The 14,500-nt window shown below is 44.6% G+C and overlaps 2 protein-coding genes across 9 annotated transcripts in view; one reads left to right on the top strand and one right to left on the bottom strand.

The window, feature by feature from the left end:
• Positions 1 to 1,176: 1,176 nt before the first annotated feature.
• LOC144686198 (uncharacterized) lies at positions 1,177 to 3,137 on the bottom strand. Its single transcript, XM_078551671.1, has 2 exons — positions 3,037 to 3,137; positions 1,177 to 1,374 (listed from the first exon to the last, which is right to left on the bottom strand). The coding sequence occupies exons 1-2, from the start codon at positions 3,100 to 3,102 to the stop codon at positions 1,177 to 1,179; spliced, it is 264 nt and encodes an 87-aa protein (XP_078407797.1). The 5' UTR covers positions 3,103 to 3,137.
• A 168-nt stretch (positions 3,138 to 3,305) lies between these two features.
• Positions 3,306 to 14,500, top strand: part of nup54 (nucleoporin 54) — a 79,125-nt gene continuing 67,930 nt past the window's right edge. For 2 of the 8 annotated variants that reach the window (XM_078544173.1, XM_078544147.1), the window contains exon 1: positions 13,918 to 14,244. In XM_078544173.1, the coding sequence (XP_078400299.1) occupies positions 14,214 to 14,244 (31 nt within the window). In that variant the 5' untranslated portion in view covers positions 13,918 to 14,213. Of the gene's footprint in view, positions 3,526 to 5,860; positions 5,983 to 13,917; positions 14,245 to 14,500 lie in introns of those variants that run through there. The other 6 variants (XM_078544199.1, XM_078544180.1, XM_078544139.1 and 3 more) reach the window with 5 other exon arrangements.

The raw sequence follows: 14,500 nt of genomic DNA, 5'->3' as shown, positions 1-14,500 counted from the left end.
TGGGAACGTTTGTAATGAACAAAGTGCAGTCCTGCTAGGGGAAAAATATTCATATTCATAATTTGTATTGGTCCACATCATATTTGAACTTTATAAGAGCAACCTGTTCTATGTATTTCTCACGGCTGCCTATCAAAGGTCCTGAATGTGCCTTGAGTTTCCATGTTTTATTGGCATATTTACTGGTCTACAAATGTAGGAAGAAAGAGGAGGAAAGCTCGTATCCAACAAGAATGTGAGTAAGAGGAGGTACCTTGACCTCATTCTACCAGACTGTTAGCCTTTTAGCAGGTGTGCTGCAGCCAAAGTAAACAGGGTGTACAAATGTGTAGAATTCAAATTCCAAGTTGCTTTCAATGCATACCATTTCCTTAACCCAGCTGCATGTGGCTGAAGTGAAGCAATGCAATCTACAGTGCCTCAGCTGAGCAGAAGTACTGTTCTTTACATAATGGTAAAAGGTCAATTTTGTGTGAGGGTACGTTGGGCAAAGCCACATCTACCCAGGAACACTTTTTCGTACAAGACCAAATTGATCCCTGTCACCTTTAAATTATTCCAGCCGGTAAAAAGTAAGTGGAGGATAGCTTTTGGTAATCAGTATTAAATGTTTGTAGTTCTTCAAAGTCAACAAAACAACAATAGTCAACATTAATAAACCACTTCAAGAGCTCCCACTGTCAAGAGATGCAAACAAACTGGATGTAAAAATTATTCATAATATAGGACCATTGCAGTCTGTGACTACGCACATGACATTTTGCCATTTTTTTTTGTTAAAAATACTAACTTGTTTAGTTGACAAGTTTACTCTATTCCAGAATCTGAAAAGCAGCAAATTATTTTTAAAATCTGCTGCACCTGCACAGTCAGTCTGTTGTCATCTGGGAAGGAATGAGGCCAGTGAATCCATTGGGTCTCAACTTTTGTTTTGAACTGTTCTGAGAAGAAATTGCTTGTGTAGCCCATCATTTTCTGTCACTTTCCCCCCATATTGTATCATCTTGGGGAAGCCAAGTAAAAACTTGCTCTAAGCCTGCCTGACAATGTATCAAAATTAACTTACTGGCCAAACTGTTATTCAGTTTGCAACACTAAAGTTACATTTTGTAAACGATATGTCTATTTGTCATAGGTTAAAGCCAAAGTTTTCTCTGGATCTTAAGAAAATTTTATTTAGACAAAAGACTTAAATGCCTGGGAATGATTCTTGAATACGTACGTTTTCTGAATTTCACAGTAATTGGTGATACATTCAGAGTTCACTCTGCAAATCGCACCAAAGGGTCTCTGAGTGATCCAGCGCCATAGCAGCGATTTCTTGATTCGCTGGACTACTGTTCTCTGGTTGTTGGAAACAGGAGACAACTGAACCTACAAATAGTTGCAATGAACATGTTTTAGTGCCACGTCAACACTCATTTGCTCTATTCAGATGAACTCTACATTGGAAGTTTTCCAATTAACTTGATTTATTTTGAATAATGTTCCTGTGATCTGAGAATTTGCCACTCTACAAATTAATTATTCTTACAAGTGGTTGCCTTCCTTTTAAATGATGTTGAGAAATCATGGAAATGATTGAACAGATTATGGCCATTTATCAGACCTTTGTGTTGCAATCCTGATTGGCAAATCTTTAGTTAGCAGATGTTTTCCATGTGAACATGTTGGAACATCTTTTTATATTTTGACTAATCTAAATGATAAGCCATATCATTGAGTTCATGTAAATGGGGCTAATGATAAACTTGGCAACCCAGCAGACTGTTTCCTTTTCCATCCAGTGAACCAGTTTGAGAATTAATGCTTTAAACATTTCATCTGGTTGGTCTTTTGTATAGAAAGCCTTGTGATGATCAAAGAATTTTTTTGTTTTTTATTCATTCATGGAATGTGGGCTTTGCTGGCTAGGCCAGCATTTATTGCCCATCCATAGTTGCTCTTGAGAAGGTGGTAGTGAGCTGCCTTCTTGAACTGCTGCAGTCCATGTGGTGTGGGTACACCCACAGAACTGTTAGGAAGGGAGTTCCAGGATTTTTACCCAACGACAGTGAAGGAACAGCGATGTATTTCCAAGTCAGGATGGTGAGTGACTTGGAGGGGAAATTCCAAATTCCAACACCAATGGTGGTGTTCCCATGTATCTGCTGCCCTTGTCCTTCTAGATGTAGTGATCGTGGGTTTGGAAGGTGCTTTTCAAGGACCCTTGGTGAATTCCTGCAGTGCATCTTGTAGATGGTACACACTGCTGCTACTGTGTGTCGGTGGTGGAGGGAGTGAATGTTTGTGGATGTGGTGCCAATCTTGATTGTTGACTTGCATTCTCAGTAAAGTGTTTAATAAGCTGGTTAATTTACTGCTGATTTAATCAATCTGTGGGAAGGAAAAATTAAAAAAGAGAAAAGAAATCTTCAGGAGGAGAGGGGCAGTTATTTTTTTTTTTTAAATCCCTCCTTTAGTGGCCAGGTCTTCAATTCTGTATGCCCCATGAGCTCTGGAATTCTATCTCTAACCCTCTCCACCTTTTTGACCTTGCTTAAAACCAACCTCTTCCACAAAGCTTTTGGTTCTGTTAAATATCATTGTGTGTCCATTCCTGTCCAATACACTTCTGTTTTTATATATTAAAGGTCTGTGTAATTTTAATTCATAAATGTCCCATTAATATAAATGCAAATTGTTGTTGAAGGATTTTCTGCTCAAACTGCTTCACCACTTGAGGTAATTATACAAATTCATGTAAACTCAGATATCAAGTAATTAAACATAATTATTGCTTTCATTAACTTTCTAAATGTGTTTCCTCCCAACAAGCAAGGGGAAGACCAAAGTCATCATTTTCAGTTCCAACACAAAGTCTTTACCCTCTCCCCTGATCCTGTTCCCACTCCTGGGCCCAGTCGCTGGTTGAGGCAGAATGTTTTGCAGCCATGGTGTCCCCTGTGACACCAACACAAGTACAATACCTTCGAAGTACCCTCGTTATTCGTCATGGGTTTAATGTAAGATTTTTTTTTAAAAAAAGTTCCTTACCGTAATGCTGCAAACTAATAAAAGTATCCCTGTGATCGCAAACACCTTGTTCAGTTGAGCCCTCATGGTGACAGCTCTTCCAGCCCAACTTTCCAGCTTTGTGAACATGCATCAGCGGCTTTCAACTATTTATTGGACACATTCGGCTGTCACCTGACCAGGTAGGAAGGTCAGTGAACAGGAGACGTAAACAGCAGCTGTACGAAGGACAACAGATAACACAGCAAACAGTCTGGGAAAGTTCCCCTTGTGGATTATTGCTCGGACTATTTATTATTTACTAAAGCTCGGGTGTGAACTCACAGGCTTGGTTCCAGTGACATGAATTATGTAATTCTGTGAACGGAGATTTAATGAGAGTGACTTTTTAAATTTGCCTAACTTTACATGTGGAACGATAGCCTATAAATCTGGGCTCAGTCCGTAGAGGAGCTGCAATCGACTTCATAAAAGTGTTTTCACATTTATATTTATTTACATTGTCTTTCAGTGATCTCCGAGAAGAGAGCAAGGAAATGGGCTAAAAACAAAAAACTACTGCGGATGCTGGAAATCCAAAACAAAAACAGAATTACCTGGAAAAACTCAGCAGGTCTGGCAGCATCGGTGGAGAAGAAAAGAGTTGACGTTTCGAGTCCACATGACCCTTCAACAGAACTGAGTGTAGTTAGGAGAGGGGTGAAATATAAGCTGGTTTAAGGTGGGGGGCGGGGGGAGAGAAGTTGAGGGTGGGGTGGTTGTAGGGAAAAGCAAGCAGTGATAGGAGCAGATAATCAAAAGATGACACAGACAAAAGGATCAAAGAGCTGTTGAAGGTGGTGATATTATCTAAGAAAAGTGCTAATTAAGAATGGATGGCAGGACACTCAAGGTACAGCTCTAGTGGGGGTGGGGTGGAAAGACTGACAAGGTATTAGTTGTAGATTTAAAAATAATGGAAATAGGTGGGAAAAGAAAAATCTATATAAATTATTGAAAAAAACAAAAGGGAGGGGGAAGAAATGGGGTGGGGATGGGGGGAGGGAGTTTAAGATCTAAAGTTGTTGAATTCAATATTGAGCCCGGAAGCCTGTAAAGTGCCTAGTCGGAAGATGAGGTGCTGTTCCTCCAGTTTGCGTTGGGCTTCACTGGAACAATGCAGCAAGCCAAGGACAGACATGTGGGCAAGAGAGCAGGGTGGAGTGTTAAAATGGCAAGCGACAGGGAGGTTTGGGTCTTTCTTGTGGACAGACCGCAGGTGCCTGTCTCTTTATGGGGTATGTGGAACATTCCTTGTTCCAGTCCTACTCCGGCCCCCTCCCACAACTCTTTCTCCGGTACATCGATGATTACTTCGGTGCTGCTTCATGCTCTCGTCGGGACCTGGAAAAATTTATTAATTTTGCTTCCAATCTCCACCCCTCCATCATTTTCACACAGTCCATCTCTGACACTTCCCTTCCTTGACCTCTCTGTCTCAATTTCTGATGATAGACTGTCCACCAATATCCATTACAAGCCTACCGACTCCCACAGCTACCTCGACTACAGCTCCTCACACCCCGCTTCCTGTAAGGACTCCATCCCATTCTCTCAGTTCCTTCGCCTCCGTCGCATCTGTTCTGATGATACTACCTTCAAAAACAGTTCCTCTGTCATGTCCTCCTTCTTTAACCGAGGTTTTCCACCCACGGTCGTTGACAGGGCCCTCAACTGTGTCTGGCCCATCTCCCGCGCATCCGCCCTCACGCCTTCTCCTCCCTCTCAGAAACATGATAGGGTCCCCCTTGACCTCACTTATCACCCCACCAGCCTCCACATTCAAAGGATCATCCTCCGCCATTTCCACCAACTCCAGCATGATGCCACCACCAAACACATCTTCCCTTCACCCCCCTGGCGGCATTCCGTAGGGATCGTTCCCTCTGGGACACCCTGGTCCACTCCTCCATCACCCCCTACTCCTCAACCCCCACCTATGGCACATCCCCATGCCCACGCAGAAGATGCAACACCTGCCCCTTCACTTCCTCTCTCCTCACCGTCCAAGGGCCCAAACACTCCTTTCAAGTGAAGCAGCATTTCACTTGCATTTCCCCTAACTTAGTCTACTGCATTCGTTGCTCCCAATGCGGTCTCCTCTACATTGGAGAGACCAAACGCAAACTGGGCGACCTCTTTGCAGAACACCTGCGGACTGTCCGCAAGAAAGACCCAAACCTCCCTGTCGCTTGCCATTTTAACACTCCACCCTGCTCTCTTGCCCACATGTCTGTCCTTGGCTTGCTGCATTGTTCCAGTGAAGCCCAACGCAAACTGGAGGAACAGCACCTCATCTTCCGACTAGGCACTTTACAGGCTTCCGGGCTCAATATTGAATTCAACAACTTTAGATCTTAAACTCCCTCCCCCCATCCCCACCCCATTTCTTCCCCCTCCCTTTTGTTTTTTTCAATAATTTATATAGATTTTTCTTTTCCCACCTATTTCCATTATTTTTAAATCTACAACTAATACCTTGTCAGTCTTTCCACCCCACCCCCACTAGAGCTGTACCTTGATTGTCCTGCCATCCATTCTTAATTAGCACTTTTCTTAGATAATATCACCACCTTCAACACCTCTTTGATCCTTTTGTCTGTGACATCTTTTGATTATCTGCTCCTATCACTGCTTGCTTTTCCCTACAACCACCCCTCCCTCAATTTCTCTCCCCCCGCCCCCCCCACCTTAAACCAGCTTATATTTCACCTCTTTCCTAACTACACTCAGTTCTGTTGAAGGGTCATGTGGACTCGAAACGTCAACTCTTTTCTTCTCCACCGATGCTGCCAGACCTGCTGAGTTTTTCCAAGGAAATGGACGGCTGGTTTGTTCATCAGGGGAGGAAATGGTTTTTGATGTTACGAATCCTCATTCGTTTGGTTGCCTGCCTACAGGAGAAACCCTATTGCCTCAAGAAAATCGGTGGGGATCATGTCCCTTTCAATTAATTCCTGTTCCAAAGCGATTTACAGACAATGAAGGACTTTTTCTTGAAGTGTGGTCACTATTAGCGTCTCCTCAGACAGACCGTGCGATCGAGGGTGACCTGCTTTCACTCCTGTTCAATGGGTTCTGAGATGGTTGACCAGTCCAATGTACGATTTACTGATTCTGCCACATGTGGGGTAGGAGGTGCTTGAGGGTTGGGTGGAGGAATATTTTTGGAGGTTTGTGTGCTCTCTCCGACACCTCAGCTTCGCCATTGCGCATTCCTGATGAAGTCTCAATGGGGAGAATTTTCCCCACGGCGGGTGGGCCGGTCGGGAGCGGGTGTGGGCAGGCGTGGACATGATCGGCGCCCGCGATCAGGTCCGTGCTGCCATTTTACACGGGGGGGCCAATTAAGGCTTGCCCAGTATGCTTCACGATTCCCGTGCACAGCGGGAGTGGGTGGGCGGCAGTGGGCGCGCTCAGCCCACTGGGTCCAATGGCGACCTGGCGGCCTGAATAAATGAAGGCCTGGCAGCCTTAGATAGGCTGCTCACAATGGCTGGGAAAAGGGCTCTGCAAAGCACCCCCCACCCCCCCCCCCCCCCAACCAAACCCCTGCCAACTCCGAGTACAGTAATGTAATTGACTCCCTCATGGCATGGATCCCTCACTGGGTGTGCCAGCAGATATTTCCCATGCCCAGTTCACCCTGAGAGGGTTGGGCTAGGATGTGTTCTGCATCTGCAGCATATGTCACACTGGCACCCAGAGTATAGAATGGGGTTGAAAGTCAAGGATCTGCACCTAGGCACCTGAGCAGTCCAGGCATCGGAAGCGCATCTTGAGAACACCGATGGTTCTCTTCACCACAGCCCTTGTGGAGGCATGGCTCCTATTGTACCGCTGCTCAGCTTTTGTTCTTGGATGTGGGAGAGGTGTCATGAGCCACATTCTGAGGGGATAGCTCTTGTCACCCAGCAGCCATCCATCCAGCCGGGCTGGAGCACTGAATTGCCCCGGCACCTGGAAGTGTCTGAGGATGTAGACTTCGTGGGAGCTGCCTGGGTACCTTGCACAGACTTGTAGAATCAGCATCCTGTGATCACACGCTATCTGCATGTTCATGGAGTGGAAGCCCTTCCTGTTGACGATGGCACCGGGCTCACCTACTGGCACCTTGATGTGTACAGTCTATTGCACTCTGGATACGGGGGAAGCCAGCAATGGCCACGAAGCCTCTGGCTCGCTCTGTCTGGCTGGCATCGTCCTAGCGGTAGTGGATGAAAGTCAATGCATGCCTGAATAGAGCGTCTGTCACCTGCTTGACATAAGTGTGGACAGCTGATTGGGAGACACCGCAAAGATCACCCACCGACCCCTGGAAAGAGCCAGAGGCATAGAAGTTGAGGGCAGATGTGACCTTTAGAGCCACTGCCATGACCCCTTGCGGGTGTCCACCCACACAGTTTGTGGAGATCTCAGGGCCTATCATCTGACAGATGGAGGTGACTGTCTCCCTTGAGAGACGGAGCCTCCTTCGGCATTGGACCTCCGGCATATTGAGGTAGCTGCTTCACCCACCTGTAAACCCTGGCAGCGGGATAGTGGCGTCTTCTGCGGCCCCTTCTGCCTTGCACTTCCTGTTGTCCCTGCGCCCCTTGTGCCTGCATCTCTCCTCCCAAAGGTGGCTCCCCTGAAGGCTGAATGTGCCACCCCTCCCTTCTGGCCCTCCCTTCCTCCTCACAGGAGTTCCCTCCAGTGGAGAGCACAACTCCCATTCCCTGGCTAAGGGAAGGCTTCCTGAAAGCTCCAGGCCCCAGAAATGACTCCTACTGTAGAGTGCTGGCCAAGGCTTTTACTCCTGTCCTAGCAGCTAGTATGAGTTTTGAAGTCTTCCTGCTCACTCAGGCAAATAAAAGTTACTTTCACACTTAAATCCCTCAAACACCACACTTGCAACCCCACTCACCCCGCCCGTGAATGAGGTTTATACAAATGTCTCCTACCCGCCGCCAGTTGCACCCATAGGACGTCCTGAAGTTCGCATGGGCTGCGAAAAATCGAGATCAATTGCTGCCTCAAGGGCCTTAACTGGCCTGTTAATTGATGGTGGGTGCACATCCGAACTTATAGCGCGCCCGCCTTCCCAAACATCGCGACGGCGCGTGGTGACGTCGGGACGCTCGCCCAACATCACCGCATGTCATTTTACGCACGGGCGGGCGGGGCCCACCCCCGCACACCAGCAGGAAAATTATGGCCAATGTGTTTAGTGCCTTGACAGATGAAAGGATGAAGGTCTCTATTTTGGTTGGTCACAAGCCAGGGTCTCCCATGAGCTCGTGAGGCCTCTTCAGGGATGCTTCGAAAGTGTTCCTAAAGCATTTCCCCTGTCCTCCTGGGAGTCTCATGTCATGATCAAGTTCTGAGTAGAGCAGTTGCTTTGGAAGTCTGGTGCCAGGCATACAAACAACATGAGTGATTAGCACCTTGATGCTGGGCAAGTTAGTTTGGGAGAGGACACTGCTGTTGGACTGCTTCTCTTGCCACCAGATTTGGAGGATCTTGCAAAGGCACTGCTGGTGGTACTTCTCCAGTGCTTTGAGGTGCCTGCTGTAGGTCGCCCAAGTCTCCTAAGTATATAGAAGCGCAGGGAACACTGCTGCCCAGTAGACTATGACCTTAGTCTCATATTTGAGATCCTGGTCCTCAAATACTCTTTTCCTCAGCCAGCCAAAGGCTGAACTGGCACATTAGAGGTGATGATATATTTCATCATCTACATGTGGCTTTGTTGAAAGAAGGCTCCCAAGATGTGGAAAATGGTCCACATTTCCTAGGATCTCGCTGTCGATCTTGATCGATGTAGGGAGGTGTTGTGCTGTGGGAGCTAGTCAGAGAACGAGTCAACAGTGACCTGGAGCTCAGCTTCTGAATGAGCGCACACACAAGTATCTTCTGCATACTGAAGCTCAATGACTGAGGCTGGAGTGGTTTTGGTTCTGTGGGTAATTTGCTGGAGGTGAGGTACAGTATTACAGCGAGGAAGATGGAGAAGAGGGTTAATGTGTTGACACAGCCTTGTTTGACCCCAGCCTTCACTGAACTTTCCCCCTGTTTCCCATTGGCTTCAATTTTGCTAGGGCTCCTTGATGTTACACACGATTGAATGCTGTGTTAATGTCAGGGGCAGTCATTCTCACCTCATCTCGAGTTCAACTGTTTTGTCATTAGTTTGGCCTAAGGCTGTAATGAAGTTTGGAGCTGAGTGGCCCTGGAGGAAACCAAACTGAGCATCAATGAGCAGGTTATTGGTCGGTAACTGCCGCTTGAGAGCGCCATCGATGACACCTTCCATCACTTGGTTGATGATTGAGAGTAAACTGGCAGGATGGTTAAGTGGGCAGGGTATATCTGGGCAATTTTTGACTTTGGGTAGATGCCAGTGTTGTATATGTAGTGGAACAGCTTTGCTAAGGGAATGGTTAGTTCTAGAGTACAAGTCTTCAGTACTACTGCCAGGATATTGTCAGGGCAATCAGTCTAATGCCAGTAGTGGAAAAACTATGTGATGAAAGTATAATAAGTTTCATAAGATTTTACTGCTTTATTGTGAAGTAAGTTTATGGGGATAAGTATAGTTGAGTCTGTGTGTGATTTAATTACATTTGGAGTCACAGAGACTGCAAGTTTGAAATCATCAAAAGAAGTTAGGTGCTTGACATGCTAATGAGTAAACATGGATGCTGGCTTAGCATGTAAGGTGTGAGGGGAATTTGCATTTTTAGATAAATGAAGGGATATTTGGATTTCAAAGGGATCTTAGCCTGTTTGCAACTAGCCAGATAAGCAAGGCTAAGGAATGTGTTTATTTTTCCAAAAGTTAACTGACAATGTATAGTGGCAACATGAAAATTTTATATTGAGGAAGATACAGTTTAAAAGACATATGGAGCAATAGAATTTACGTATTAAAAAGAGAAACATATATAAAGGGGAATGAAAGGTTATGTGTCAGAAGGCCATACAAAATCTAAGAGGAGTCTATGAAACAGCCTTAATTAAGCCTCCAGCAGTTGTGTATAACTCTGCTATATAATGAAACTGAAGTTTGGGAAAAGCCATTTGGAAATCCACTGACCAGAGTATTGTGTTAACTTGCTGAGTTTTTTTTAAAGCTAAAATCTATTTTTGGACTGTTGCCCTAAAGGGAATGTAACTGGGGCTGGGGGGGGAGGGGGGGTCAGGTTAATTATGAATGTTAGGAGTTATTATAATAGTAATTGTAGTCTTATGTATGTGCTTGAAATCTTTTATTAATAAATATTTTAATTTAATTTTTAAAATCGCTAAAGGTCTTGTTGGACTTTTTACTTCTGAATTCAGTGCACACATCTCGTAATAAATACAAATTGCAAAACCATTATGATAGTGCGACCAAGTTTCCCTCGTGTATTTGGTCCACTTGGCACACATCGTCTGCCACGTCATAGCAAATTAGGGGTTCTTTGCGGGTTATTTGAAATTTCTTGATTGGTTTGGAGTTGGTGAATGTTAAGGTTACCAGTAGGAGAATCACATTGAATTCAGGAGTTGGTGTGAAGGATTTTAAAGTGGTGAGACTGCAAAAATGGCTGTATCCATGGCTAAAACTTTTTTGGAAGTAAAAGATATAACTCTGATTGTGTTACAAAAAGTATCTAAGGGTAAGCTACCAGAATTGGTGAATAAGTTACAGTTGAGGTTACCTGTAAGGGCAAAGGAAGTACACATATTTGAAGTGATAGCACAGCATTTGAAGTTGGAAGTTAGAAGTGACATGAGTGAGTCACAGCTGGGGGTAGTGAGACTTCAGTTACAAATTAAAAAGCTTGAATTTAAACAAGGAATAGAAATGAAAAAATTTGAACTAGAGGCAGCAGAAAAAGAAAGGGCAGAGAAAGAGAAGGAAAGAGAAAAAGAGAGAGTACTTAAAAGAGAAATGGAAATGCAAAAGCTCGACCTCCAGAGGGAAAAGTTAGCAATGGAGGAGAGGAAGAAAGAAGGAGAAAGAGAATACCGGCTTAAAAAGCTGGACTTTAAAAAAGAGATCTCAGATGCTGAGGAAGGTTCTGATGATGAAAGAACCTTCAACCTAAAACCTAGGGGGGAGATGTTTAAATTTGTGCAAGCTCTTCTGAAGTTTGAAGAAAGAGATGTGGAGGTGTTCTTTATTTCATTTCAGAAGATAGCTAAACAGCTTAAATGGCCACAAGAAAACTGGACATAGTTTTTACAGTCTAGCTTAGTGGCTGGAGCTCATGAGGTTTATGCTTCATTGTCAGAAGAAGTGCTGGTGGATTATGATGCAGTAAAAAAGGCTATTTTCAGTACATATGAGTTGATTCCTGAGGCGTACGGGCAGAAATGTAGGAATATAAGAAAACAGCTTTGGCAAACTTATATTGAGTTTGAGAGAGTAAAGAAAGTGATTTTGACTGGTGAATGTGGGAATTAAAGGTAGAGACAACATATGCAGCTCTTAGAGAAGTAATTCTTTTCGAAAATTTTAAAGACTCAATTCCTTCGATAACGAGAACTCATGTGGAGGAACAGAGGGTTAAAGTGGCAGCAGAGATAGCTGATGATTGTAAGTTAGTTCACAGATCTAAACCTTTTTTTAATCACCCTTTTAAATCAGAGAAGGATAGAAAGTGGGAAGGTGAAAGGAAGGCAGGTAGTCAGGGAAGAGGAGTAGTTGGAAATTCTCAGCAAGTTTTTTTCTCAGACTGAAAAGGAAGGTACTGAGGGACACCCAAAAATTGTGGTGTTTTCATTGTAATAAAGTTGGGCACACAAAGTCAATCTGTTAGAGGTTACATGGAAAATCTGTTGCAGTAATTGCAATGCAGAAAAGTTCTGGAAATAAAAGTACTGTGGCTTCTGAGATCCAGGCACAGGAAAAACCAGTGGTTTGTGTACAGCTAAGGCAGGAAGAATCAGTGATAGGTAAAGAATTGGAAATGTGTTCACAATTTACCCAAAGGAGTTCTGAAGAGCAGATTGCAGAAATGTCTAAAGATTTTGTATGTGAAGGTGAAGTCTTTCTATGTGTACAGGATGGAGTAGGTGAAGACATTAAAATGTTAAGAGACACAGGGACTAGTCAATCCTTAGTGTTATGGGATCATGATATTTGTTGTTCAGAGGGAGTATTATAGGAAAAGGTGATAATAAGTGGGGTTCATGGAGATGCTAAACCTATTCCATTGTGGAAGGTAAATTTAAAGAATAAGTGGACAACAAGTGAGTTGATTGTTGCCCCTGCAGGGATTCAATTTATCTTAGGTAGTGATAGCTGGGTCACAGATGTAGGTGATTCCTACCATAGTTGAGCAGCCTGTAGAGGTGCTTTCAACAGAGGTGTTGCAGAAAGAGTATCTTTGATTATTTTCAGATTGTGTAGTAATGAGATCATAACCGTTGAAACAGGGAAAAGAGGAAGTTAAAAGGCAGGGGAAAGGTGTTGCAGTTCAATTAGCTGATGCTATCTTTGATAAGATTGTGAAGAGAGAATGGAAGACAATGAAGCTGAAATGTTTTGCTCAAGGCAGTTGGTAGAGAATCTGGTAATGTAATAGTTTGGCTATATAGATAAGTGTAGTAGGTAGTGTAAGATGGGTTAAGAAAATGATGCCACCTTCTTAAATTATGATGGTTCATTTTGTCATAAGGATGGAGGTGTGATGAAAGTATAATAATTTCCATAATATTTTTCTGGTTTATTGTGAAGTAGGTTTATGGGGATAAGTATAGTTGGGTCTGTGTGTGAAAGTGGTTGAAAGTGCCGCCTGCCAAGTGCTGCTGACTAATTGGAGGTTGGGCTGGCAGCTCTTCTGTATTCAGCGCTATGGGGGAGGCAGTGGCTTCTGCTGGTGACCCACATAAGGCATCGGATCGAGGAGTGACCCAGGCACAGCTGAGTGGCAGGATGGGGGTTGCTGGGGAGGGGACTTGCCATGACAATCCCCCGCACCCCCTTCCCGATGCAGGGTCCCTTGATCAGGCACAGAGTGCCTTTGAACAAGTGAATGCCCGGGAGCCCGCTCGCAACCCAATCGGGTTTGCTTGTCATGCTCCCCACTGAATGAGCTCCCATCCACCGCTGGGTTAGTGGTGCTGGTTCACTAAAGGGCCTCAATTGGCGAGGGGTGGGAAGGATCTCAATGGGCCTTCCCACCACCGACTTAATCGAGGTGGAGATGGGGTCCCACTCACCACCCTCCCGCCTGATTAAATGACCCCCTGACACAAAGCTTGCCATGGGGGAGGGCACCAGGTACGGCCCCTGATATGAGAAAGCACTCAGAGTTATGCTTTTATCCATATCTCTTTCTGACAATTCTAATATATTTAATAGAACATCTTTGAAGGGTAAAAGTGTTGAATTCTTTGTTTCTTTAAATAGCTGAGCAGGACTGACACTGGTAACAATTTTGAAAATGAGTTTGATTCTAAAAGGGTAACCTCCAGCTGAATTGGATTTTTTTTAAACAAAACGAACTTAGTGCTTTGACACAATTAAAGTATTTGGCGAACCAATGCACTGGTTGATATATTTTCTATGAGACACTTAATTTGCTGAATGCCACGAGATCTCATTAATTAAAAGCAAAATACTGTGGATGCTGGAAATATGAAAAAAACCCAGAAAATGCTGGGAAAACTCAGCAGGTCTGAGAGCATCTTTGGATCTGTCTCCACAAATGCTGTCAGACCTGCTGAGTCTTTTTTCCAGCATTTTCTGTTTTCATCCCTTATTAATTAGTTGCCGCGTCAGTAAAATCGCACGTTTTATTCTTTAGCTATTCCGTGAATAAAAAGTTTGACAGTTTTAAAATAATTGCTCATTCTATCGAACGCAAGTGTTTGATCCGCATTTCCCGTGAAGTGTTACTGTGGTCTTTTCTGTGGCTTGGTAAGATATAAACGCCTCATGCCAAGCTTCTTTGTGACAACATCTCCCACTCTTACGCATCAGTAATATCACAGACACGAGGAAGAAATGGATATCTGGATGATATGTTTTCGCTTGCTGCAATTCCCACTCCATTGCAGAATCTGATCAAATGGTGGTGACCTGACTAAAAACTCCGGGTGCAGGAAGACAGGCGGAACGTTTTAATGGTGCTGTTTTCACTCCACCCGGAGCAGAATGTGGTGACGGAGTGGCGCGCTGCACTATGGCGTTCAATCTGGGCGGTGGGAGCTCAGGTGAGTTGGATGGCAGGAGGAGGACGAAAAGGGGGGAATGGTGTTCAGCCACACACACAAAAAAAAACAGGGATTGCAAATATAATATTAGCCTCCGGTGGCTGCCCGTGGCCCTGCAGCTTTTCAGGCTGCAGCCGGCGGCGCGAGGCCTGTCTGCTGGAGCCCTGGGATTTGGAATGTGGCCCGGATCCGGCAGACAATGGCCCCTCAGTGGGCTGCAGTGTAACCAGAATGCAGGGAGGTGGAAACAAACTGC

The sequence above is a fragment of the Cetorhinus maximus genome, chromosome 1 (assembly GCF_964194155.1).
Source record: "Cetorhinus maximus chromosome 1, sCetMax3.hap1.1, whole genome shotgun sequence".
Lineage (NCBI taxonomy): Eukaryota > Metazoa > Chordata > Chondrichthyes > Lamniformes > Cetorhinidae > Cetorhinus > Cetorhinus maximus.
Note: the sequence above shows the minus strand (reverse complement) of the source record. Positions and strands in the feature narration are given on the sequence as shown.

Excerpts from the sequence above, each read along its gene's own strand:
- LOC144686198 (XM_078551671.1), bottom strand. The coding sequence starts at position 3,102 with ATGAGGGCTCAACTGAACAAGGTGTTTGCGATCACAGGGATACTTTTA. Across the intron at positions 1,375-3,036 it reads TATTAGTTTGCAGCATTACG|GTTCAGTTGTCTCCTGTTTC; the intron begins GTAAGGAACTTT and ends AACTATTTGTAG.